Source organism: Dermochelys coriacea, chromosome 15, assembly GCF_009764565.3.
Source record: "Dermochelys coriacea isolate rDerCor1 chromosome 15, rDerCor1.pri.v4, whole genome shotgun sequence".
NCBI lineage: Eukaryota > Metazoa > Chordata > Testudines > Dermochelyidae > Dermochelys > Dermochelys coriacea.
Window position 1 is genome coordinate 14,878,118 of NC_050082.1, and position 27,676 is coordinate 14,905,793.

Below are 27,676 nucleotides of genomic sequence, written 5' to 3' on the forward strand. Positions count from 1 at the left end.
CATGCAGCCCTCAAAGGGCAAAAGAACCCAGATTGGACCAGCTAAGCATATGAAGGCTTTTATTTAACCTCCCCCCAAAAATCTGAATACACCTGTCAAAGGAAGGAAAATACTGTGTGGCCTATGGCTGTGATCAACAAATCTCTAGTATATTTCAATGATGTCAGAACTATTAGGAGAATTCATCTTAGTGTAGGTTGTAGCCTGTTACAATGCCATCTGCTGGTGAAAAGTTACAATGAATGCAATTTATTTAAACAGTAAAATGGCTGAATTAAGCTAATTAACAAAAATCACTTATATTTTTTATAGCACCTTTCATGCAAATAGCTCCCAAAGGGTTTTGAAAAATGTTCTATAAACGAGAGCTCATCTCTGGAATGCCACCACAACAATTTAGTGCAGGAAGTGAAGGATGCCATATTGAAATTTCAGGAGAAAGATTTGTTTACATGATTGTACTGAGTTTAGGAAGCAGACTGAGTTCACTTTGCACATATGAAGTAGGAGTAGCCAAGCTAGAAAGAAATAAGAATTATCCCAAACTTAAATCTTTGTTAGGTTTGGATTAGTTTCACTATGTGCCCCCTTTCCTTGCCCCAATCACAATCGCTAAGAACTTAAATGGGTCTTAGCAATTCCAACAGTCCCTGAGTACAGCACCCCACGCATTCTTCAAACCTTGCAAATTCACATGATGCAATCACATCTGGGGCCGAGCATGAGATTTGGCACGTAGCCAAAAATTAACTGCAGAGCTAAATGATCTTTTCACCTTATTCCTAAATATATGTGAATCAAAGAGGCTAAACTCAGGCCTGGGGAGACTATTTGAACTAGGGAAAAGGAATTAAAAGTCTTGGGACAGGGGCAAAGAGAGAGTTGGAGATCAGAGGGAAGAAAAATTCCTATATCTAACAGCAATGTGAAAGTTGGGGCAAACGTTTAAAGAACTCCTAGAAAGTGAATAAAGATGCAGAGCTAACTTTGACTAGGGTGACCAGATGTCCTGATTTTATAGGGACAGTCCCAATATTTGGGGCCTTTTTTTTATATGGGCTCCTATTATCCCCCATCCCCTGTCCTGATTTTTCACACATGCTATCTGGTCATCCTAACTTTGAATCTGGGAATCTCTCACAGGCAAGTACATTGACAAAATGAGGAGGTGAAGAAAATATGATTAGAAGGGTGAGATAGCAGTTCTAGATGTACAAGTTCTAGATTCTACCAACTACTGTATTTTTTTTTGGGAGAGAGCATGATTCAAGCTGGGGAATGGCAGTTAGGAGACCTGGGTTCTATTCCTGGCTCTACCCGTGACTAGTGGGTTGTTGAGCAAGTTCAGGGCATCAGCTTCCTCATCTGTAAAACAATGGGGATAACGATGACAACTCCTTGTGAAATGCTTTGAGATTCTTGGGTGGAAGCGGTATTTAAGTGTAAAGTATTATTGTGTTCTATACGTTCAGACATTTTTGCTTTAGCTTTAGCAATATTTAATCATATGACTACTTTCATTTTAAAAAATTGCAAAAATGTGTATGCACAGTGGCTGTGTTATGTTCCAAATGTGGACCCACATATATGGGGAAATATGTATAGGTCTGCCTGAGCCAGGCTGTCATAGAATCCAAGATATGGGCTCTCTTGTGTGATTTCTGCAAATTTGCAGTGACTTCTTCCTTTCCAGGATGAGATCATGTTTTGGTTTGTGGAGCTTTGGAATGGGACGGCTGGTGACAGTACTTCTCAGGGTGTGTCTGGGAGGGAGAGTTCTACAGCTGAAAGGGTAGCAATGCATGTTGGTGGGGTTTTTTTTATTCTGTGAATCTTGATACTCTTCAGCATGATTTATACCTGTTCTATAACTTCCCAGAATTTTGTTTTTAGAGAAACAAATAAGCATTACCAAAATCAACCCTAGATCATTGTTCAGGTTTTGACAGTGTGTGACAATTTTCTTGGTGTTAAAGCAGATACCTTAGGATCAATTCATTGGTGATATCAAACCCCAGATTGGAACACTGGGGTTTTTGCAGGTTGGGATTAAGATACATTGACAGATCTGCCTTTGACTGTTTCCCTACACTATGCTCATCTTAGTTTGTACAGCAATGGCCGGGGTGTGATGTGACTGAGGTAAAATTAATCGTGGTGTGTGGGCGATTTGCACTAGGTTTGTCTTTTGCCAGTGTCGTCATCCCCTCATTACCAATAAAAATTCATGCCATTTTTTTAAAGCAAGAATTTTTATTTATTTAATATTACTAATGTCTATAGGGACTATAATAAGAAAAATGCAAAAAATTGGTTGCATCCGATGAAGTGAGCTCACGAAAGCTTATGCTCAAATAAATTTGTTAGTCTCTAAGGTGCCACAAGTACTCCTTTTCTTTTTTGCAAATACAGACTAACACAGCTGCTACTCTGAAACCTATAATAAGAACGTAAGGATCAGACCTAGTACTGAAAAGAGATTACAGATTCAGCCACAAGATGGAGCCAGAATAATGCTGTACGCACCTTGCTAGAGGTGTGCTTCATTGATGAAACATTTTTACTACTGCACCTCTCTCTCTCTCTCTCTCGCTCTCTGGCATCCTCAAAAGGGATAGGAGTTTTGCACTGATCACTAGTTTCTCCCCATTTATTAGGTCACATTCCCAAGCCTACCTGAGCCAAAGTATAGGCTAAAGCACCAAGGACAAAGAAATAGAGGAAATATCTTCTTACATTTGGAAATCCATTTTTCCTCCAACTTCTGTATATAAATCACACTATCCTACAAATGAAAACTTCTCAGATAATCAGATCACAAAGCTGCAATCCAGTGATGCTTCTTTCATAGCCTTCTGTGTTTAACTGGGTTTTGGGTTCTGCTCTGCTCAACAAGTTAAAAGTAGGCTGAGTGGTCAAATTAGGAAGCAGAAGGGAAAGAGGAGGAGAGAAGAAAAAAAAAAAGGACTGATAATTAGGAAGGTTTGATCAGTCTTAGAATCAGGTGGATCAGTATATATGAAAGAGAACAATAAAGAATCTGGTAGCATTCTCAGAGGACAACAGTCAACAGAAATTATTGTCAGTGTAAAAAGTCAGAGGAATATCTCAGGGCACTGGAACAGAGAGGAGTTGCTGTGGACCCTTCAGATGACAAAATGTAATTTACAAAACCTGCCATTTGTGGACTGCCTGAGTGTCAAGTCACATTTCTACCATTCAGTGTCTATACTGCTACAGAGTGCTTGTGTGTGTTTGTTTTCCCATCTAGAAGTTGGCTTAAATCCTACTTAACTCAGAGTAATTGTACATAGGTCTTATTTCTGTCTGTTCCTGCCAAAAGAAGGACAGGGAATGAGGAACTGGCAAAACGTTCCACGTGCTAGCACCTTCTCTGGCCATGCCACACCAAGGGGGAAAATGATTATCATTACTATTATTATTTTTAACAAGAAGATTAACACGTAAAATCCTAGCATAGACAGGGCACATTGTAGTTTTATCTTGATGTAACTGGTCAAAGTGAACCCATCAAGGTAAAACTAAAATGTTTACCATCAATGATAAAACTACCTTGTCTGCACTAGCGAATATTTTGTAAAATCCTATGCTGTATTAGCTTTCTCTTTTTGTAAAAAATACCTCTCATCTCTTTTTCCTAGTATAGAAGTTGTCTACAGCTTTGCTAAGGAAACTCATGCATAAGCTAGCTGCATGAAGTAAATAAACTACCTTCCTGATGAGAAAGCCACATGACCTGTTGGACATTCATGGCAGCTCGTCACTCATTGATTGGTTTAAAAAGCCAAATCTGCTTTTGATGCCTACAGGTGGTGGATGAGCTTTTGACTGGTGTACTACACCATGTGTAGGCATGTCTAGTAAGACATTTTTTGATGGCTAGCCAAATAGCTGCTGTTTTTTTTCTTTTCCCCTTATTAAATTCTCAGTAGCAGTAGCCAGCATGAAAGTATTGGTGAATTTAGGAACAGACCAGTCACAGCTTGTACACTTTTTGCTGAGCTGGGAATATATTCATTCTCTTTTTACATGTAATCTTACTGCATAACTGGTAACACTCTTAGGAAAAAGAATAGCTAAACAGCTTCTCTGAGGGTGGCTTTATCTTTCCAATACTGTTTGTTCCTAATATTATTCAATTAGAAACAATGTAAACACATTTTATTTAAAATAAATACTGCCCGTGGGGTAGGTGGACTAAAGGAAAATAAATGTACTTAAAAATTAGTGTCCTTCCAAATTTAACCTTTAATGTTTATGCAGCCAAAGAGGACCTTGTGCATGTTTCATAATTACGTCAATAGAGACAGCATAACAATTCTTTTAAAAACTAGCATGGCTTCTCTGATTTAAAAGATATGTTTGACCCAGGGGAGGCAACCCAGTCTCTCCAAGGTTTCATTTTCATCTCCATTAACTTGTCTCTCCAATCCTTTAACTTTGGAGGTCTATTTGCTCAGACATAAAGGCAGGAAGTTGAAAACATTCAACTCTTACAATATGAGTTTCACGTAAAATACTTCAATGCTTCCTCCTGGCCAGGACAGGATGTAGAGAAAGGTTACAAGTTTTTGTTCTAGGTTTTAAAATGACCAAGAAACACACCTCTTTTTGAATAACTATTGAACAAAACTTGACTCCCCCCCTGCGTTTAGCCTGTTGCTATGTATACCAGATATCTACCTGTGCACATATACTTGAGGCATGTTTATACAAGACACGTTATCAGAAAATGAATATCAGTTTTGTTCCATGTCTCTCAAACTGCAAGCCTAACTCTTTTAGCAAGCAATGGCAGGCTAACAATGGGCAGGGTCTGGCTGTAGCTGGAGAAAGAGAAGAGCAAGTCCCTATATAGTGTAATATGGATTATATAATGTGCATGTGTCTATTGTATATGCGGGGGTTTTTTTCGTTTTCCTTTTGAACTAAAGTGCTTGGTTTCTGCTTTAATAATACTAAATACATTATTTTTAATACAGTGCATGCTATAATCTGTTTATGTTCATTAAATATCATGGTCGTGCTATGGCCCAATTAGTGTGCATGTGTTGTTGCTCTAGTTAATTGCATGTTGTCACTCAGTTATTTGCACACTATATTGAGGTCCACATGCTCTTCTGTACAGTGAAATTACACTCTATAAGGGAATAATTGGAAAACTGGTGAGATTTTGTCCATTCTTGTCATGGTGAAGGGAGTTCTGATCCTTGCAGTGTCAGGGTTAGCTCATCATAGGGTTACAGAAAAAATCTCCTTCCTCATTCTGAAGTTACACAGCCACTCCCAGGGCTTCAAAGCAACACTGCAGCTGGGAACAATATCCTCAAGATCTGCATGAAGTCAGCTACTCCTCCAGGTGTGAGGGCACACAACCATTGCAAGGGAAATTCCCTGAACTGCAAGACTTGGGCTCTAGCTCTGACAGATTAACCAAATCTGTACCTTTTAGTTAGTCCACCTCCTTTCTTTATGAGAGAGGACCTCTATTTTAAACACACATTTGCTCCAATTCCAATGTTGTACTAACCTACATTCACAATTAAAATATTTACTTCCAAATGCTGAATTCTGAAATTAAGACCACAGAAAATGCGTTAAAAATACTTAGCACTTATATGATGCTGTCCATGTTTAATATGCTTTAAAAAAACAACCCTAACTAATCTTCACAACAGTCCTGTATTTGGTAGATAAATATTTTTATTATTTTATGGAGGGGGAAATCCAGGCAGAGAATGTGAGTGATTTGCTCAAGGATAGTCAAGATTAGGACTGGGAGTCAGGAACTCCGGAGTTCTATGTTCAGACTAGATCTCATTCTAAATCTATAATGCCAATTAAGATTGAAAAGCTTGTCAACTCTTAATTTATTGCTTTGACAACTATTTTTGTTCCTGTATCTTATTTGCTAGCATTCTGAAGTGTATTAGAACATTTAAACTTTTTAACTTTAGGCCTTTTCCTTTATATGTCTTAACATTTTTATCCTAGCTTTTTGTCTTCTATGAAAGTGAATCCTACAGTACACATGGGTTATAATCATACAAGGTTATGGTATACATATGACACAAGCTGAGTCCTGTCATAGCGTCTCTTCTAGGAAAACAGTTGCTGATAGCTTTCTTTCGTAAGTAATGTCTGAATTATTCCTGTGTCCCTTGAAAGAATGACTGGCGTGCCAATGTCAACCAACAGGGAGGGCAGAAAAATGATCAACTGCAGGGCTTCCCACTTCTGCTCAGCCAGCTGCTTGTGGCTTCTGCATCTGTCCCGGGTTTTGAGGACACTTAGATCTTTATGGATCCATTTATCTCATTCTTTCAAAGATCAGATATTAAGAGGCAAGTGCCCACATCTCACAGATGAACTCTAGGAACTAAGGCTGTCACCTGTCCTAATGATAGTACCCCCTCATTAATGTATTTAGATCAAAAAGACACAGGGAGACAATTATTGCGGATATAAAGGTTTTGTTTTTGTTTTGTTTTTTACAGAAAGGCAACTTCAGTATGTGTCACAGTTCAGGGTAACTGCACCTGGATTCCTCCTCTGTGATTCTTCAAGGGCAATCTTGATTCCTGTAGCTTCAGCCATTACTGTTTTAGGCAGAGACTACTGTCTGATTCCCTCTTCACCAGGGGCCTTCCTTGCTTACACTGTGATATCCTCAGAAAGCCAGATCACTTAAAAGGCAAACACCTTTGTCTTTTGCTTTGCTTTCTCTCCAGAGGCTATGAATAGCATAAATATCCCATAGTTAAAAGTTAGCACCTTGTTCTTAATAAGCAAGCACATCTATTCTTAAGATGAAAGCATTATAGAGAAAACATATTAAAACATTTAAAGAACCTGCGTGTATGTTAAAAATCTTACTAGAGGTCACTCCACCTCCAACCATGAGCTCTGGTAAATGTCAGTCCTTCAAAACCCACAAATGGATTTTTAGTTCACAACTATCTCATATTCAGAACATATATTTCCTTTATACAGCTTGGGTCTCTGATCTTAGCCTTGTGATCAGCAGACAAAGGGTCATTCCTCAGGCTGTAGCTTCAAAAGGCTAGGTTTTCATTCATCATCACCCCCTAGATATTTCCCATGAAAGCCACTTAACACTTTTTGTTCCAAAAGTCCATTCTTAGCTGGCATGTTGTTCAATATAGTCCTTTGAACCCCCCAGATCTCACATCTGTCACATCTCTTTCTCCCCCACCCCTTGGAGGTTACATACAATGCTAGCCCACAATAATATATAAACAATTCATTTAATACAATGGACCCCAAAGATACTTAAATTTGATTCACCAAGGTCTCCCAAAGATAGTGCAGGAAGCTGTCATATCCCATTGTATATAATAAACATTCAGCTCTAATAAGTTGTTACCATTATCAGTCAGTGCATCATCTAGATTTTTCTAGTTAAACTAGACATTTGGTAAGTGCTACAAAAACAAATTCAAGAGCCAAATTAGTTGATGTATGGAAAAATTATAGCTAACAAGCCTTTAAGCTGTCAACACAGTTCTGTGTACAGGGCTGGTTAACTCTGGTGAACTTCTTTGCATTAGGTGGGACATTTTCCCTTGCCAAAATTATTTTACGTTTCCATGTATTTGTCAATTTGAATATCAAGAAAGTACAGTTTAAAATATGTTCTTGGTACTTTCATAGCCTCAGACAGAGAGAAAAGTAAAGTTACCAGAGAGTCACTTCATTGCAATGACGAGCAAAATATTCAGTCAACATTCAGCAGCCTTTTAGTATACATAGTGTGGGTGTAAGGGCAGATGTGTATGTGTGCCCATTTAAAAGTCACCTTACAACATTCATTTGCAGTTTTATAGCCAGCAAATGGATTTCTCTGCAAATATTTCACTACCCCATGTCAGGATAGCTGTGAGAACCCATCATATTTTCAGGACAAATTAGAATGACATTTAATAATGTTGGATTATGTTCTGGTCGTATTCCCATATGTAATGGCACCATTGTGTGTGTTGGGGTATGTAAAGTCTTCATTCAGTATTATACAGTGCATTTTAAGATTTCTTTCTGATCCACCAAGCTGAGGAAGAACGTTAAAAAATCATTGCTATCTAACATGCTAAAATGTTGATCATCTGAGTCACCCTTAACATTACTTTACACACTTTTTCACCTGAATAAAATGTGAGAAATGACATTTCAATTCATTTTTTTCATTTATCCACTTCAAGGGAGAATAAACAGATTTACAATTAATGTACAAAGCCGTTTTCTCTTTGTGATATAATAAACAGTTTGATAACTCATTAACTTTCTTCCCTCCATGACCACTGCCACTGTGAAGAACCAATTGGTTTGGTTCCTCACACCCACTTTAGAAACAAACACTATGCACGTGGCTTGTTGTGCACTGACTCCCCTCATATTGCTTCTCAAGGGACTCTATTTTTGTTGAAATACTCCATGAACAATATGAACTAGTGAAATTATGGCATCATAAATCTGAGCAAGTGAGCATGGGATTTTTTAGGCAGATGCTTTGTTTTTGTTAACACCTATTTAACACTAATGATGGACTAACGTTTGGAGAAAAGTTCTTTTTGTTAAATTTTCAAACAAACTCTCCCTCCTTTTTCAACAGTGGGCTAAGAAAGCTCTTACTCCAATTCTTTGGTCCTTCAAAGAGTCCTCTACCCAAAACAGGGTAGACAAAATTTTATATTTGTAAAGTTAAAAAAAAAAAACTTTTAAAAATCCTAATATTTCTGAGCCGCCTTCATATATCATAAAGAAGCAACAGAGGGTACAAGCCCAATTCTCTTCTCCTTGTAGGCCATCTTTAAAGTTCCTTTACATCCCTCCTCCTCACCACATTCTATTTATTATTATTCTTGTTTATAGAAGGACTTTCTATGCTTTTGGCTATAAATCACAAACCAGTGCTACTTCTAAAGCGTTATGAGCACTGCAGTGTAATGACTGCATGGCATCTCTCCAAGTCCTGCAACCACTGAATTTCAAGGCTGTAAACCACATCCTACCGCGTTGATGAGAGCCCAGTAAAAATAAGAGACCCTCCTTCTCTAAACTTACCTTTAACAAGTTCTCTCACAATGCAGAGTCCATAATAAATATAGAGGCAGGAGCTGCCGCACTCTAGAAATCAATATGTCATTAAAACACTGAGTATTATCATAGCAAAGATAATATGTGGCTGTGGTATAACTAGAGCATTACCACGAGTTTATTATTTTTGTTTTTTGGCAGTAGCACCTACTGTCTCCACTCAAGATCAGGGTCCCATTTTGCTAGGCACTATACAAAAACATAGTGAGAGACAGACCTTGCCCTAAAGCACTCATAGGCTAACTAGTATAGAAATTAATACTACTTAGAGTTTGGTCTCTTCCCTGTTTTCCATTTATTCAGATTATTTCCTGTCCATTGCCAAAGTCTCATTAGAAAATCCACAGTATTTTCAACCAAGTAATGTATCAGTACAGAAATGCAGGTCCATTCGTATAAGCCTTAACTTACCATTGAAGGAAAAAACTGAGTGCATCCTTGACCTGTTCACATCTTAAAACAAAGGGGAATGGATGGCTATCCACCAGGGAAGGATGTCTTGTTACCAGGGAAACAAACAGCAAAAATAAAGGAACCCTTAGTGTTCTTGTCATTTAGATTTTTTTCAACTGGAAACAGGGCCTGCGTTAAAATAATGGAGACATTGTTCTGCCTTCAGGACTGTGTGCTGTCCTCACTGGATGACAGACATATATTTCTCCCCATCATATTGTCACTCATAAGGAGAGCCATTGATATTTTCTAATCCTTGGGCAGTGTGCAATGCACCCATCTTCCAATGAATTCCAACAACCTCAAGCTGTGGTCATGGTAAATGTCTCATATTAAGCAGGGCCGAAGCTAGTAAGTATTTTTGGACACCAGTAAAGAGGAGTTGGACTTAAAATGAGTGCATGGTGGGGAGTAGGGATACAAAGGAACTTTAAAGGTGACCCGCAAAGGGAAGAAATTGGGCTTGTGCCCTCTTTTGCTTCTTTATGCTATATAAAAAGGGCTCCGGAGTTGGTGGTGATTCAGTAGGTGTTATTCGTCCCTGTGAGTCAGTATTGGAAACATGCATCAGCTGGATGTTAGGAGGGGAGATGATGTAATGTTGGAGATGCCATATTTCAAATGAGATGCAAAATTGGGACACTGTGTACTTGTTGTCAATGAAAGGTACTATGTAAGTGCAAGATTATCGTTCTGACTCAAGCATGTGTGAAATGTGCCTTATCCTTAAATTATGGCCCATGATCCTGTACTGTCAAAGTCAATGGAGCTTGGCTGCTCCTTTCACTGAGCATAGGATGAAGTCCTGTGTGAACTAATTGTTCTCCCATCCAGATCACAACAATTACATGAAGAGATGGAGACAAAAGAGAGAAAGATTCATTGCAATTGGTATTTTTTCTGAGGTGTGTGTCTTCAGCCTCCTGATGGAACTTGACAAACCAACCCTCAATACCTAGCATCAGAACCATATTCTCCAAGATGAGGGCTGGATGGGACTTGCTTCAGAACTATTGATCAGTGTTGTACTTACTTGCTGTGTAATCTTGGACAAGTCACTTGATGTCTCTGCCTTGGTTTCCCAATCTGCAAAATTCTTATCTCACAGAGAAGTGTTTTAAGGATTAATGACTCAAGACTGGTAGAGTGCTTTGAATAGATAAAGCACAACATAAGTGTTTAGTAGTATTAACAGGCAGAGAGGTCACTGCTGAGTAATGTGCACATATGGAGTACACATAGGGATATTTTTTCACTCAACAGGATGTTTTGGGCAAATGTTGGAATATAAACTTTCCATGGCAGTTGGTTTTGGATAGTTGAGAGTGGCAATTGAGTTTGAGTGGATGGAACATAGATCAGCCATACCCTATTAGAGCAATGATCCAGCTCATCCAGTATCCTGTGGTTACTATGACAACCAGAAAATCTATGACATCTATCTGGCTGACAGTGGCCAGTATCAGATATGTCAGAGTAAAGTGCAAGAAACACGACAATTTACAATAACCATCCCCTGGGAGGAAATTTCTTTCTACTGTTTCAGTTAGACCTGAAGCATCGGGATTTATACCTTATGATTTTTATTCTCCATATATAATGTCCATTCAAAAAAAAATAAATTTATATATATAAAAAAATCTCCATTAAAAACAATCCTGCTACATTCTAGCTAATGGTATCTAGAGGCCATGAGTTCTCTGGGTTAATTATGCATTGTGTAAAAAAGTATTTCCTTTTTATCTCTTAAATTTTCTGCCTTTAAGTTAATCAGCTGTCCTCTTGTTCTTATTAAAGAGACAGACCGAAATTATCTTCTTTGTCTCATTCATTGTTTTATATACCACTCTTATCCCCTCTTTTTTGTTACTTTCTCCTCTCTTATTTGATTCCTCTGACAACAGGATTAGGGTGCTTGGTTTGCGGCACTGTGGCAGAGGATAGACATCAAGACGCTTAAATAAAAATTAACCATCTGTGCCTCTGTCAACGCTAAACATTTGCACCATTGCTACCAATGATGGAGCTGAAATTACTATATCAAGAATAGGAAATGTTTGGCAAAAAAAATCTATTGTAGAGGCCCCATAAATGTTTACAAAGGGCTGTTTCCTACTGTTTTTCTCATTGCATTAACTTTTTATCATGGAAATTTGATTTTTTCCTTGTACTTACAACTAGCTGAGAATAACACTTAAATCAGCACTGAGGAGGTGGAAATATACACAGGAGGTGGAAATATACAACAGGAAAAATGCACACTGTAGTTTTCTGGATATTGAAATGTAGAACTATGACTAACCACAATGCACACATGATTTATTGATTACAACCCATCATCTCAAGGGCAACTGTAACAGTGAATTATATTATTCTAATTAGTAAACTCTACTGCCCCCCTTACCTCCCACTGAAGTCAGTAAGAATTAAAGATGTGCAGTAGGAGGTCCTAAGAAACAAATGAGTCGGTATTGGTTAGGAATAAATGAGGTGAGGGGGCAACTACTATTGTGAAGTATCTATGTAACATAGATTGGGACTCGGGGTTAAAGCCATAAATGGCAGAATGAGGGATTCTGGTCAGCCTTAGCTGGTTACGTGAAGTGGTCCTCCTACTCTGAGAACATGCCTCCCAGCTCCTGCTGGCCTGAGGAGTTAAGAGTGCAGAACCAAAGCAAACCAGCCTTGATATTTATTTTGTCTCTTGAAAAAGAAGATCAAAGGCAAAATTAAATAATGATAAAAATCATACCTAACTCTTTTAGAGCACTTTCCAGCCCTAGATCTCAAAGCAATTTACAAAGAGGAGGGACATCACCATCCCCATTTTTACAGTTGGAGATACTAAGGCACAGAGAAGCAAAAAGTGATCTGCCCATGATCAGGCATCAGGGCAGTGGCAGAGCCAGGAAAATAGAATCTAGGTCTCCTGAAGTTCCAGTCCACTGCCCTGTCCGCTAGACCCGACTGCTCTAGAAGTTAATAGACTCTGGCCACCTCAGATTTACATAATCTTTATTTTTAACCAGGTAATGAATGATTGCTTTTCAGAAATAAAACTGTCACTGATGAGTCAACCACAGTCACTTGTTCACTGGCACTGAACTACAGCTAAAAGTAATTTTCCAGAAAATATAAGCTTGACCCATTCTACTTATCTTGGATCTTCTGCAAGACACTTCCTAAGGAAGAATTTCTCTAAAGTACTAAACAGCTATACGCTCCTCTCTCCCAGTAATTCACCTCATCTCTTCCTAGACAATGGGTGAGGGAAATAAGAATCCCCAAAGAGCAGAGAAACAACAAAGGAGGATGTAGGAACTTTGTATAGCTTATTATACAGCAATAGGTTTAAACTTTCAAAACAGCACAGGGCATTTTAGACAAATCTTCCATTAAAATTAATGGAAGATGTGTATCTGAATCCCTCAGACAGCTTTGGAAAAAAAAAAAAAAAATCAACCATAAGTCATTGCTGCTTTTTCTTTCCTGTGTCAAAACAAACTTCTCTGTTCCCACCCATTTTTCCTCTATGCAAAGTGTTGTAATTAGCATCATAATTATTGTGGCCACTTTAGAATGAGAATTTGGACTACTGATTATCTTGCCTTTTTCTTATCTCGAGATGTCTATTGAAATGTAATTGTTGTCCTTTGTCTCCTTTAAACAATAGTATATACTAATCAGAAACAAAAACAGACAGGAAAAGGAAAGATTAAAAAAAATCCTTCCTGCAGAAACCGTGCAGGGTGTTAGCTGGAGTGAGGTGGAGCTGTCCCCAGAAACGATGAGTCAGGGGTCAGGCCACGGCAGGCACCAAGGGAGAGGAGAAACGAAGGGGGCTAAGAGCCCCTTTTCTTGGCACTAGCGGTGGCAGAATGCGTCTGTCCCAAGAAGTTCAAGGGGCTCCGCCGTAGTCTTATCCCCAACCTACTCCTCATCTTATTGAATCTGGAGGTTTGAACAAGTGTTAGGGGGGGGGTGTATTTTGGGGGTTTGTGGAAATAATTAGTATTGTAGGGAGTCGGCGAGAGGCTCCCCATTGAGGAGTCGCTGCGTGGCAGGGGGCCCTGGTGGGCGGCTCTTGTGTTCTCTCCCTTTCATTTATCCCCCTTCTCCCTCGTGCCCCGGAGAGCGCGGATTTCACTGTCGGGCTGCCGTGGGCTGCGGTCATGGGTCCTGGTCGCCGTCGTCCCTCCGCCGAGCCGAGCCTGCTACCACTGGCCCTCTGCGGGATCTCCCTGGGCGGACGGGGGTTTGCGGCGGTTACGTTCTCCTTGAGCCTGGGCCAAGCCCGCCCTCCGTGGCAATGGCCCGGGGCCCTAGGCTCTGTCTGCCCCGAGTCCCAGCCCGGCTCCGGCGGCGGCGGGCAGCGCTTGCGGCTGCAGCGTGGCTCTGCCGCCGCTCCATGAATGAGGTGACACAGGGCGCAGCCGCACAGCGACGCGGGCTGAGGTGGACACAGTGTAGCGAGGCGGAGTCCCCGGGCAGGGCTCGCGGTCGCCGGAGAACCCCGCACGCGCCGCCTATTATTTATAATCCCCGTCTCCCGAGCCAGCCCGCGCGCCGCAGCCTCGCTCTGGCGCGAGGCCGCCATTCCCATTGGACACCCACAGCGTTCCACTTCTTTGCACGTAGGGAACGAAGGACGCAAACGGCTCGACCACGCGCTCCCTTGTCTCGCGCTCTTTCCGCCCGCCCCAAAAGAGGAGGCAGAAGGGGGATTTGGCGTCGCGCGCTTCCCCGGGGGCTGACTGGTGGAGCGCGCTGGCTCTCACGCTCTTCCCCCTCCCGGCACACGCGTTCTGATTGGCCGCAGCCCCCGTTCTGCGGAGACGGTTTAACGGCAGCAGCCCGGCAGCGAGGCTCAGTGAGAGGAAAACAAAACAAAGGAGCCTAGCGGCGCGGGATGCCTCGGCCACCTCTCAGCCCCGAGGCGGGGAGACTCGGGCCCGGCCCCCGGCTCCCCTGATGACCCTCGGCGCCGCCGCCGCGGGGAAGACGCCCCTGAGCCTGGGGAGCGGGACGGACCCCCCTGGCGCACGCAGAGCCGCCCCCTCAGCGAGGCATGAGGGGCCACTGACCCTCGACCCTCCCCTGGCCCCAGCGACGGAGGCTGCTCCTTCCCGCAGCCCCCCCGCGGAGGGAGGGAAGGGGGCCACCGCTGCGCGGAGCCCGCGGGGGTCCGGCCCGGGCCGCGGAGCCGCCGGTGAGTACCCAGCCCGCGCAGCGAACCCGGCCACCGCTCCCCCAAGCCGAGGGACCCTCCACCGCCGCCCCAGTCCGTAGCCAGCCGTGGCGTTGCCTCCCCGCGCCTCGAGGACCCGGCGGCGGCTTTTGGCGAGGCGGGAAGCGGAGGCAACTTTCCTGGCTTGGCCCGGCGGGCTCGGGCTCTATTTATAGCGCCTGGAAGTGACGGCAGAGCTGCCCGACCGGCTGCAGCCGCCGTGTTACCGGGCGGATTGTGAGGCTTTGCCTTGCTGCGGGGGTAGCAGACCAGACCAGACGGCGCTGCGGGTCCAGAGGGCGGCTAGCCCCTTCCCAGCCGGGCGGATTCCCGATCCCTTCGCCTCCCCGGCTGGAGCGGGCTAACTCGGCCGTTCCCCGCGGGCGGGCGCCTGCCAGCCGCGGGGCTTTGTTTGTAAACAGTGGGGACGCTGCGAGCCCTTCCCAAGGTCCTGTGGGGCAGGCCGGGGCGGCTGGGGCCGGAGGTCGCTTGGCCGGATCGCAGAGCCCTGACGGATCAGGATCCCCCCCCACCTTGCATGCAAAGCCCTGTGAAATCTCCCCCTCCCCCAGCTGCTGCTGCACAACCGTGCCCAGGGCTGAGGCGCGGGCGGGCTGAAGGGACTTGGTCTCTGTTCCCTTCTTCGCTGCTGCGGCTTTTATGAAAAGTTACATTGTCCTGTAAGCCTCGTAGATACTGTTGCAAACGAAAAGCAGCACCATTTTTGCACAGGTAACTTTGCGCGCTGATACTGAGGCTGAAAACTCATTTGCAAAACGAGCTTGAAATGGGAACAGAAGAATAATCGCTTACTATTTAAAACTTTCCAGGGGGGAAAGCAAGATCGATCTGTGGAGCTAACTTTCAGCTTAATTGTGTTTATTTTAATTTATCTGTACACTGGCTACTAAAAATCAGGAATGAGATTTAATAATTGTCGATACGATGTATTGCAGTGTGTTTTGCTTGAGCTGAAAACATGAAAACGTATCTGGTTAAATTGACTTTCCTGCGTTCCTTTTTTAAAAAGGAAGTGTACTCGAATCGCAGATTGTGCATTTAAAACAAAAAACGCTGTCGGGCTTGTTGGTGCCAGACAAAACGTTAATTTTCCCCCTTCCCGCATTTTTGTGTTGAATGGATTAGAAGAGAGGCCCCTTAAATAGTCAGGAGCCTTGAGTTAACTATTTTCTACTTTATTTTATTTTTGTCATTACAATTCCTGGTGTGAGTCTTGAATTGAGCTTACTAAGAGTGGTGGGAAAACTGCCTAGACAGTCATTCAACTGAACTAACTACTAAGTTGTCAAGAAACTGATATATTTTGCTTGACTTATTATATCTGACTTAGCTATGAATTTCTTAAGGACTGGGAATTTTAGTCTGTATTTGCCTTGTTGCTGAGTTAGGTGCCAAACTTAAATACATTTCAAATAAGGAATAGGTTTGATAAGTCTCTTTTTTTTAAAGCATGAAAGAGGAGTCAGTGGTCTACACACAACTCTCTAAGGTAACCTCTCCAAAAAATAAGCTGTTAGGAATGACAATGAGAAATGTTACGAAGATGGCATGTTTATTAAATGTTAAAAGCTTTGAATAGCTAGCTACAGGTCAGGTGCTACCCTTCTGAAACAAGATTGACTAAAATGTTCAGTTACATGGATCTGAAATTCCAGTACTAATGTCGGTTACCTGGTAGATAATAGTACTGTCCTTAGACTGCATCTGCTTTAACATGCTTCCTCTCATTGTTTGTTTACACATCCGGGAGCATGGTTGGGGACTGCCCATTTCATTAGGATTGGCTGATACTTGGCTACCAAATTTGGACATCCCATCCAGTGATGTCATGCTGCCAAATGGCAGCAGAACTGAAATTACTTGATGAAATCTATGAATTGTAAGTTCAGATTTAAATGCTAAATTTCTTTGTTCAGATAGTTAGCATGTTTTAAGAATTGTAAACGTTGTCAGCCTCCAATAATGGAAGGATCAAGAAGCAATGTACCAAGGTGAAACTGAGAATTATCTTTAATATGTTAGTTTCTGAAGCTCCATCTCCTACACCACACCCTCCAACGTGCACTCTAATACTGAAATTTATTTTGTTTTTAATGCTTTTGAATAGTAAGAATCATTCTTCTTAACTCTGAACCCTTTTGCAACTGGCTCTCTTATTTCTGTAGCCAGATGATTGTGCATAGTTGAGATATTAACCCATAAGTAGACATTTAAAGTAAGTTTGGATACTGTTGAGATTGTTTGTTTGACTGATAGATTTTTTGTCATGGTGTTTGCATGTGCTCAACACCAAGCTAGTTTATGCATGGTATCTAAGAGTTGTAATTTTTGATACTGCAAGGAGGAAGGTAAAATGCTGAACATCTTTGATCCTGATGAATTTTATAAATATAATTATTAGTAACCTAGAATAAGCAACTAAGTTTTGGAGTATCTTTAAGGCTAGTACTTCCTGAGTCATATATGCCATAGTTTAAAAGATGGTTAGACTGTACATATTTGCAGACTTACTTTCATGTATTATGCTTGTGGTTATTCTGTAATCTCTTGCTTTCCAATCAAGAAAAGATGTTAAGTACTCCGATATGTTCTTGGATTATGTGCTTTTTTTGGGGACTGGGGGCTGTTTTTTCTAATTTTCATAATGTGTCATGGATACAATTTTATATTTTCTCGTTATTATTCAGTGGCTTTTTGACAGCAGTGAAATAGTGTGTTGTTATTTCAACAGGGAAAAAATACACTGAAGTCTTGTGGTTCCTGCATCTTGGCATCAGAGAAACAATTTCTATTTTAACTAGCAAGTAAAAGGCTTTGCTCTGAGAGTTATTATTTAACTCTCCATCTTTTCCCAACATGATTTATATTTTGAAAACTAGTGATAGTAAAATTCAGAACTTTCTAAGTCAGTCAGCTAATGCCTTCAGGGATACAGATAGTAAGCCTGTAACGTAATATTTGGTTCCCTTTTGGACAACAGTTAAAGGAGCTTGAGTTGGTAAAGTTCTTTTATGACACATCTTATAAAAGGAATCTGCCAATTTAAAAAAAATTAATTCCACCTAACACTGAAGTTCTGAGCTGTGTATAATTTTTTTAATGAGGAAAACCAAAATAAATCAGGAGCAAATGGTATTCTTTACTAATCACATATTGAATGAGTGCCCTAAGGCCCCAGTCAGGATGTGGGGAGCACTAGGTCATGAATTGTACTAACATTCAAGAAGACGGTTCCTGCCTGGAAGGGCATATAGCCTAAAAGCCACAAGACCAGATAAATTGTTGGGGGGAGGGAGGAGGTTCAGGCTATATCATGATAGTTTACGTGCCTTTGCTACTTTTATGTGTTAGAGTGAGGGAGAATGGATGAGGGAAATGGATCAACAACACTCTTGAGGGTGGATATGAAGAGGAGGAGAGTGTGGTGTTATGGAGAGAGAAAGAAGGATGGCAGGGGAAATAAGGCTGTTAACGGACAGATAGTGAGGGAGGAGTTGGAAGGAGGAGAAGGCAAACAGCCAGTCAGAAGAGACTGAAAGTGCAGATCTGATGACATCGCTGCTGTCCAGTAACTGAAAATGCATTGCTGCAGCTCATGCTTCTCAGAGGCCTGCAAGTGGCAAGCCTTACCATCAGAAGTTCCTGCTATTCCTTCCCTAAACTCATATTGCTAAAGGGAAGGGCACATAGAGGCTGGTATCTTGAATTGCACAATTTGGAATCTGTGTAAAACTTCTAATTTTTTGACTTCAGAATTCTGTGTAAATTCAGATTTTCAGGGCAACCTGTGGGTCATGGTCTTGGCTAGACATCTGTGGTCTAAGTAACAATAATATGCAATTGTCATGGTTCTTGACAATCACTGCAGTTCAGAGCCCTGTGGGAAGCAGCTCTGGAAACTGACCCTAGACATGTTTTGGTTTTTTACTTCTTAGCACAGTTATGGGCAGTAGTGCTTTTTTTTCTGGCACTTTTTATCTGCAGGCTTAGGGAGAGAAAATTGCATTGACTTAGTCCAGGTTTGGAAGCTTGCCCCTCCCCCCCCCCCCCTTTTTTTTTTTTTTTTTGAAGCAACATAGGAAAGACCGCTTTATGATGTGCAAAAAAACCTGTGGGGTCTGTCTTCTTGGAGATGAGGAGAATATGGTTTTGCCAAAGGAGCTCTGGGAGGTCTTGGGAATGTTTGAGGTCAACACTTTTTAACTGAAGGGGTAAAAATGTCAAGTCTTTAACAAAAGACTTCCTTTACTCAAGTTTCCATCATTTGGAAAAAGGCATGAAACTCAAACTAGAGTTTTAAACAATCTGACTTTAGAGTAGAAGGGATATTTTAAATTGGTTAACTTTCACTCGATTACCTCTTGTAATGTCATTATTTCACTGGTTCTTCAGTCATCATCCTAAGAGGCCTGATCCAAAGCCCTACAATTTCTGTGTGTATTTTTTACTTTAGAAATTAAGATCCTGTTTAGTCTTGGAGATTTGGGACCTGATACAAAGCCCAGACAGTGGTTTTGGATTAGGTCTAAAGTCTCCAAATCTGAGGGCGCAGGGATATGGACAACTTTCAGCATTTCTTAAAAGGGCATAGAGAAATGAGAGAGCAGAAGCTCCCCTGCCCTCCATTTGCAGGTTACCAAATCTGCAGACATTGGCTTGGTCCTCTCCCCGCTATCTGGGTAGTGGATTTTTCAAGCCCTGATGGATTTTTGAGGGGTGGTTTCTTTCTTTGCATATACATTGCATTTATCCATAGTAGTTTTCAAAAATGTACTTCTAATACTATCCTGAGATCTTAAAATGCAATGATATTTCACGATGGCTATGCCAAGAGAATATAATGATGCCACAGTGATGTGCATTGTAATTCATCCTGTATTGAAACTGACAGGAGTGGCAGCCTACAATAAAGAATTTTTTGACACACATTCTTGTCACTGGCAAAGATGGGGAAAGGAAATATAAAAATGTGTGACAACTTAATAGGTTTATAGTAAAACATTTTACATTGGGGTTAGGTCTACAATATTGGTGTTTATCCATGTGTCTTATTTGTCTAGATTTATTTCAGATGTACCATCTTGGGCTCTGGATGCGTGTTCACTCTAAAAATCCGTGCATATTAGGTGAACATTCAAAAACTGTGAAATTAGTTACCTGCCAGATCCTTTCCATTCTTCAAACTTCATCTTTCTCCACTCCTGCCCACCCTTAAAAACTCTTGGGGAAAGCAGGTAGGCCTTGTTATGAACGAGAGGACATGCCCTTATTGGCAACATGTTCGCATTACTTATTTTTTTTAATGTAGACATCCCTCTAAGTTTTAGTTGAGGACTGTTTCCTTACGGTAAATTATGTATTATACAAATAGAATTCTCTGAAGTTCTTTAATTTTATAAAATATGCACCCATCCTTTTTTTAGCTTGAGGTAAAAATTCAAAAACAGCTGATGCATGTGGTCTTTATGCCTCCTGAAGCAGGCATTATATCTTCATATGGTTGTTTCTCAAGACAGTCTGATTTGTGATGATTTACTTAAATTGTTTCCTCAAAGCAATCAGTGGAATCCATGTAATTCAGGAGTGTAAACTCATAGCTAAACTTACATTCTGTGGCAATATGAGAAGTAAATCACCTTTCTGCATTTTGAAGTGTTAATACTTCAGGTGGTGCCTCTTTTCCAACCGTTGAATAAAGCAGTTGGAAAATAAAATGCAAAGTTATGTAAGGGTGGGTGGCTTTAAATGGAAAGCACATTGTCATGGTGGTCATACATGATTTATGCTTGATGTCTTTTGTTTCATTGTTTTGTCAAACCACATTTCATTTAGACCTATACAAAAATAGTTTTGAGTTTTAGGTGGTGGTTGATTATTTCTTCCATATAGCAGCATTAAACTTTTTTTGTTTGGGTTTTTTTGGTTCATCAATCCAGATGAACAAATCAATTTTAGTTACCAGCTATACGTGGGCTACTGCTTTGTTATTAACAGGAAAGAGTAGACTTTTTTTTTTTTCTTTAATTCATATTATCTAGCTAGTAAACCGTACCTGTGCTTTTTATTCTCACTTTTCATAAAGCCAATAGAAAAGACCTGAAATATAGTGAACTATTACATTGGCACTTTTATTTCAATACTTCTGTTATTGATCCACCATACCAGCTGCATAATGATTGGTGGCATAATAGGTGATCTTTTGTACAGTATCACTAAATTACTGTAGTAGTCTTCATGCTTGGATTGTTCAGTTGCTTTGAGTCACGTAATCTATTAAGTAATGTTTTAGTAAACAGATCTGTAGCGTGCAGGTGCAAATTTGACTTTCAAGGTAGAAGATGATAGAAAAGTGTAGCCTTCATTTTTTGTATATTTATATAAAATGTCACAGTGTATGTAATATGTTATTTCCTCTAAGGAGATCTGAGGATCAAGAATGTGTACAGCATTTTGAACAGAGAAAACAGAATTCTTAATATTTATGTGTAGGTTGTAGAATCTGTTTTCCACTACTGAAATTTGTTGGATATTTAAGATTATTTTCGTAGAGTAAGGGGGGGGGGAAAATAACTGAAAGAACTGATTAGTCAGGGTGGACAGGAGACTGGTCTAAAAATCTCAAATTTTATAGCTGGGAAATAGTCTGATTTCAAAATAGTGCAAAGTTTTGGTCAAGATTTTATTGTGTGTATGTATCACATTTGACTTCAAGTCCAGTGTTTGTGAAATGTCCTGGAAATTGAAAAATAGACACAACTCCCCACTGCCTGTGTATTCTGGAGTTTAGCATGGGTTTATGAGTTTAGCAAGTGCAGGTTTCCCACACTATTTCCACTTCTTATTTTAGTGTCTACCAAAGTTGTTGAAAAGCTAGTTCAGTCTCCATTCCTTTTAATACTTTGCCTTTCTGCTGAGGCTGCTAAATAAAGATGTCCATTGTGTTAGTGGGTTGTGGAGTTTTTTGAAGGCGAGATGGAGGGAGGTTAAAGTTCTGAAATCCAAGAGAATAGTTGAATGTACTGTATTCCTGGCTTTGTAAAAGTTGTTTTCTCTGTTTACTTGCAGGTTGTGACTGTTTCTCTTGTGGCATCTGTGTGGAAAGTGCCACACACACTCCAGAACAACAACGGCTTTTGCTTGCATTTTCCAGTGTTTTTTTTGTCAGCAAGTTCAGCAAAGTTGTAATTCTTCAAGTGCCAGCCCTGAGCTGAGTGAGGAGCCACCAGCAGAGATGGTAAAAATGACAAAATCAAAAACGTTCCAGGCTTACCTGCCAAACTGTCACCGAACCTACAGCTGTATCCACTGCAGAGCCCACCTAGCCAATCATGATGAATTGATTTCCAAGGCAAGTGATTTGTTTAGAGACTTCATGTGGGGTTTTTTAACCAAAATTGTTGTCAGTACTTCCAATACATAAGTGGTATAAATCTGATGCATACTTCAAAGTATCTTCCCAAGAGCTCCATTCTTGGGTCATAGGTGCATTATACTGAGGAATGGATGTTTTCTGGAAACTTTGTGTAAAGCCCCATCTTCATAACCCCCCACGAATAACAGGTAGGTGCTACTTTTGAGATGTGCCTGGTCTTTATCAGACCAGGACTAGATGTGATGAGTTTGCTAAGGAAGGAAACTGTCTGAGGGAAGTACAGAGCTCAGGATTGGGAAATTATTTTGGTTAAATTGATTCAAAAGATTCATCTAGTAGAGGTCACAAAATTAGCTGGTATTACACAATCCAGTGGATCAACATGGAGTCCATCACTACATTATCTATACGCTTCCTTCTCTCTCATTATTATATACCATCTAGTTAATTTGTGGAACTTAAAAAACTGATTACTCTGAGGAATGTTCAAGCAGTCTCAAGTTTAAATTTCATAAAGAAATTCTGAAGATTTTGAAATGATCTAGCCCTGTCCTTTTATATCAATTGTTGAAAGAAACTAAGACTCCATAATCGTGTAGTAAAATTTAATACTCAGGGAAAAATATAAAGTGACAGTTGGTGCTTTAAGTCAAATTAGGTTTCTGATGGAGCACCCTGTAAATATTTTCTAAGGAAAAAATGCAATTCAATTTTAAAACTTTGGGGTTTTGTTTTTTTTTTTTTTAATGGGAGTGTGTGTTGGGGATGGGAGGAAAGGATGGGACTTTCTCTGCTGATAGTGTCTCTTCAACAGGTAGAGTGGTTGAGCCAGAGAACAGCTTTCTTGGGGCCATCCCTTATTTATTTTCATCTTCTCTGTTCACTGCCTTCACCCTTTGTTGCTCCTGCCTGCTGGTATCTTTAGCAGCATTGAAGTAAAGCTGCTTCCTTGAGGAATCCCAGGAAGTAAAGAAGCCACTACTTTTAAGTACCTTCATTGTTCTCTAGTCCTGTGCAGAGGCCTGGGGAGTGAAGGAGGTTCCTTGGGCCACACACCCCTTAACTTCCACCTCAACCTTTTGTGCTCGTCATCTCCATGTACATCTCCTGGGAGGAGAAGACACTTCTGGCTCCAAACACAAATATCAGCAGTTTTGCTGCAATATTGCTTGTAGATATCCTCTTGCAGGCCTGTTCTTCTCTTCCCTTCCTCCTGTTCTTCCCCTTCCCCCCCCCCCAAAAAAAAAAACAAACCAAACCAAAACAAAAGAAAGGGTGAGTGATGTGCTGTGCTAATGCACAAAGCAGGAAGTGTGACTGATCAAATGCAAAACATTGAAACTGACTATATACAAAGTGCTGTCAAAAGCATAAGTTTATTAAATTCAGAAAACATACAAGCTCTTTAGTTCTAGTAGTCATAAATATTGCTTTAAAAAAAACTGTAGGAAAATGCAGGCAGAAATGTGACTCAAATTTCTTTTAATCACAAAGAAAAATATTAAGGTAAGAATCACCTTTTCTTCAGCAACACTCCACTATAAATTTCAAGAAGGAGACATGACTTCATTGTTCAACACACACTGTAAGTAAGTAGAAGGTTAGATTTGAATAACTGAGAGGGGGAATGTTTTCCAGACCTATGGAGTTACTGGGAATCGTATTTCATACTAAACAAATGGAGGAGGAATATGGCAAACTTTACCAGCAAAGTTCAGAAAGAAAGCTAGAACACTGAACTTTGAAGAAAAAAATGAGATCCACCACATGTGGCTGGTATCTAACTTCTCATCCAGTAGACTTTTCTAGGGTAATCTAAATGTGATACAACAAGCTCTTTAGTTTGGGTTTATTTAATTTAGGTTTACCATAATTCCCAGACAGGCAGATATGTATAAAGGTTTTGAAAGAGGTCTTGATGATAAGAATATCTTTTGAATATATGCTCCAGTTGGATCATAGGTTCGTACTACAACTTTAAATTGTCTAGAAAGGATTAAAAACCTTAGACCTTAAAACTTTGAAGAGGGGTTATTGAGCATATGGAGATTTTTTTTTTTTTTTTTTTTTTAAATAAAAGATCTAAGTCCTGTGTGTTCAAATAAATTTAGCCTAAGCAATGTCTTCCAGTCAGGAAGGATTCAGATATATACTATAAAGTCTCTTGTTTAATACTGGTTTCTTATTGTCCAGTGAAGTTTTCTCATAAAACAAGCTACCAAACTTTTAAATGTTTGCAGATTGGCAAGTCAGCAAAATCACATCTATGGCCAACATTCCCTGAACTCTGAGTTTTTTCTGCCTTTATGTTGTCATAATCTGCTGATAAATGTTGTGTGTCAGATCTAGAAATGCATTAAATATGAGGTGTATTTTTGCTTGTAAATAAAAATGTACTTGAGTCTTTGCTGCTTTCTGACCTACTGTACTGCTATAGTTGGGACCTGGGCAATAAAGGCAAATGAAAGGGAAAATGTTCAATTATTTAAAGCTCAGAATGTGTGAGAGAGACTTTGTAAGAGTGCATAGACAAATATAATGTTATGTGAATGCTTCTACGTTTGGGGTGGGGGGTTTCTTTCAGCACAGAGTATTAATTCCTAATGTGAAATCTTGTAACCTACCTGTAAGCCTCTACAACACACCAGTGCACCCACTGGGAAAATGAAGAGTTCACTACTAACTTTTTAAAAAAAATAAACAAACAAACCCTGTAATTGTACTGTTAGAATTTTCAACCTTCGATGCTATCTTAAAACAGACCATTAACATACTTGAATTATATATTTAGGCACTGTATTTAGAATTATACCCAAACATAACTGATAGTTGTAATTCTGAATTTTCTTCTGTCATTCTTGCAAACCGTCCCTCCTCTCCAACGTAGTGCTCTCTTAAAACTTGTATTCATTAAAATAATGGGAACATGAATATATCTGGTATGTGTGGCAACAGTGAAGATATTTTAAACAAAAAGTTATTTTAAATAATAAAAGGTAACAGCGGTGACACTGTACTCCAGAGGCTGTTGGTATACATTTGCCATCTGAAGAAAAATATTTGACCTTGATTGTATAGAATTGCAATAAATAAATATGCTGTACTGCAGATTATGAATTGTCTTGAAGAATAATACTTTGATTGAAATCCTAAGAAAAGAGTGCATGACTTAGAGACCAACCATTAAAACTGTCACTTCCTCATTCATAGAAAACTAAATGTAAGCTATCATTTTATGAATACTACTCAGTTGTGGATATAACATAAGAGATGTTAGACTGTTCAGGTTAGAAGGAATAATAGTTTAACCCTTATACTGTCTACTCTAACATTTCTTTTCTGAGAACATATTTTAAAGGTGATCCATGGGAAGCATATTTGTGCTGTCTTAGGATGTATTAAAAAAAAAAGACTGTAAATGAAACCTTGTAAACCCTCCCCTGCTGGTTTTTTTTTTTTTTTTTTTTTTGGTGTTTGAAATTTTCTGGTTGTGAATTTCTGTTCTTTCTTAAGTACTAGAAGTCATGGTATTATGATGCTTCAAGAGACTGAAACAAGGAAATTGGTGGTGGGGAGAAGATAAATTGCTGAACTTTTTTTTTTTTCTTTTTCTTTTGAGACTTATTTTTAATTTTAAAGAAAATGTCTCCCTGGTGCTTCTGTTGAGGGCTACGCAATCCTACTCCAGTTCGCTAGTTTTCCAAGGCTTCCTCAGTGAAAACAGGGCAAGCGAGACTTGATAATCAAAACGCAGTACTTTCTAAACTGCTATGTGGTGCTGGTGGCTCTTGTTTCCAGCAGAGAGAAATACTTGTGAGAGGAGATTTTGAAATGTCTTGTCCTTTTTAAAAAATCAAATAGATTAAAGAGTGCTATATTTAATTTCCTATTACTCTTTCATGGGTGATCAATTTTTATAGCTTCCACAGTTATGCTTCTTCATACAAAATGGGAGAGAAGGTGGTCCATGCTATGAAACAACTAGGGATCCCTACCCTAAGGTGTTAGAATGCCGTGTTTGGTGGTGGTTGTAGTGGTGGTGGCGGTTGTTTGTTTTTAAATTCAGCCCTACTGTGATAGAAAAGCTAAAAGACCTAAACACTTTCCCTTCCTACAGTAATGAGTCCTTTCGCTATACTGTGGGTGTTGGAAACACACACAAACAAGGACAATCTCTGCAAAGCTAAAGAAATCTAAAAACAAGTTAGACCACATTCTAGTAACGTAGATATGACTGACTTTTTCGGTCAAAGACATGCTGATCTTCTCCAGGGTTGATCTTCCAAAAGGCTAGACTGACAGAACAGAGAGGTCTTTCAAAACTTTAAGCTTCAGCTGTAGATTTTTAAACTTCAGTGGCTTCCACAAGATTAATTACAACCCTTCTCACCTTGTCTGGTGATTTTAAACTAAATTTGGAGATCAGTACCCAAATGCCATTTTGCAGACAATTGAGGAAAGGTAACTGAGAGCAAAGATGCTTTGTAGAAAGCTTTATTGAGGAACTTTCTTATTAGTGTGGCTTTGAAAAATTGATGCCCACACAAAATGGCTTCTAGCATGAGCTAAGATTATAGTAGGCAGAACTTTGGTGAAAACCTAGATGAAATGTAGGTAAGCGTGTCTCACCATCATAAAATGGAGTAATTAAACCATACACCTAGCTCAGATCTTCCTGTCAGCCAGTGTGGCAAACAAATTACCATAAGCTACCTGGAGAACAGAAGTGACTAAAGGTTTTCACGCACTCTTCTAACCACTTCAGTAGGAAGACGAGACTAATTGGGCTGTCCTTGGCTTTCAATCTGTAGCTGTAAGAGCTGAGCTATCGGATTAACTTGCACAGTGAATTAAATACATCAGACTAACAGATATTGGATGTAAAAGCTTACGTTAATGTTTTGTAATGATTAATACTCCAAGAATGAAGTTCCTGGATCTCCAGTTTCTTTTCCCACCCTTGTAAAACACTTTAAAATCTTTGCTGATGGAGGGCACAAGAATAAGAAATTCTGTGGGGTCATACTTTTTGGAATTTCACATGTGATTTGGATTTCACACGTGCACAAACAAAAGTGGAAGGCTCACTAGAAGCACAAAGAGGTAAAAATTCCTGATGAAAATTTGAGAGACAAGGTGGATGAGGTAATATCTTTTATTGGTTCAATTTTGGTTGGTGAAAGACAAACATTCGATCTTAAACAGCTCTTCTTTAGGTCTCGGAAACATACCCAGACTGTCACTCCTAAATGTAAGGTGGAACAGATTGTTTAGCATAAGTAGCACATATTTCAAGGGCCTGTTCAAGGTGAAGTGGCCCATTAACACCCCTCCAGTCATCCTACAGTCGGTCTCCCTCATCTCTATCGGTCCATAATCGTAGCAGAGACTTATTGGTCCCCTAAGCAAAGATCATAGAAAACAGCTCCAGTATTTGTTCTGAATTTGGGAAAAAAAAAAGCTCCATA

The 27,676-nt window shown here is 40.1% G+C and overlaps 1 protein-coding gene across 8 annotated transcripts in view; it reads left to right on the forward strand.

Moving 5' to 3' along the window:
* The first annotated feature begins 1,545 nt into the window (after positions 1–1,545).
* YPEL1 (yippee like 1) overlaps positions 1,546–27,676 on the forward strand; it is a 48,955-nt gene continuing 22,824 nt past the window's right edge. The window contains exons 1-3 of one of the 8 annotated variants that reach the window (XM_043498212.1): positions 1,546–1,557; positions 15,278–15,547; positions 21,902–22,184. In XM_043498212.1, coding sequence (XP_043354147.1) covers positions 22,068–22,184 — 117 coding nt within the window. In that variant the 5' untranslated portion in view covers positions 1,546–1,557; positions 15,278–15,547; positions 21,902–22,067. Of the gene's footprint in view, positions 1,558–14,238; positions 16,716–21,901; positions 22,397–27,676 lie in introns of those variants that run through there. The other 7 variants (XM_038373036.2, XM_043498210.1, XM_043498214.1 and 4 more) reach the window with 7 other exon arrangements.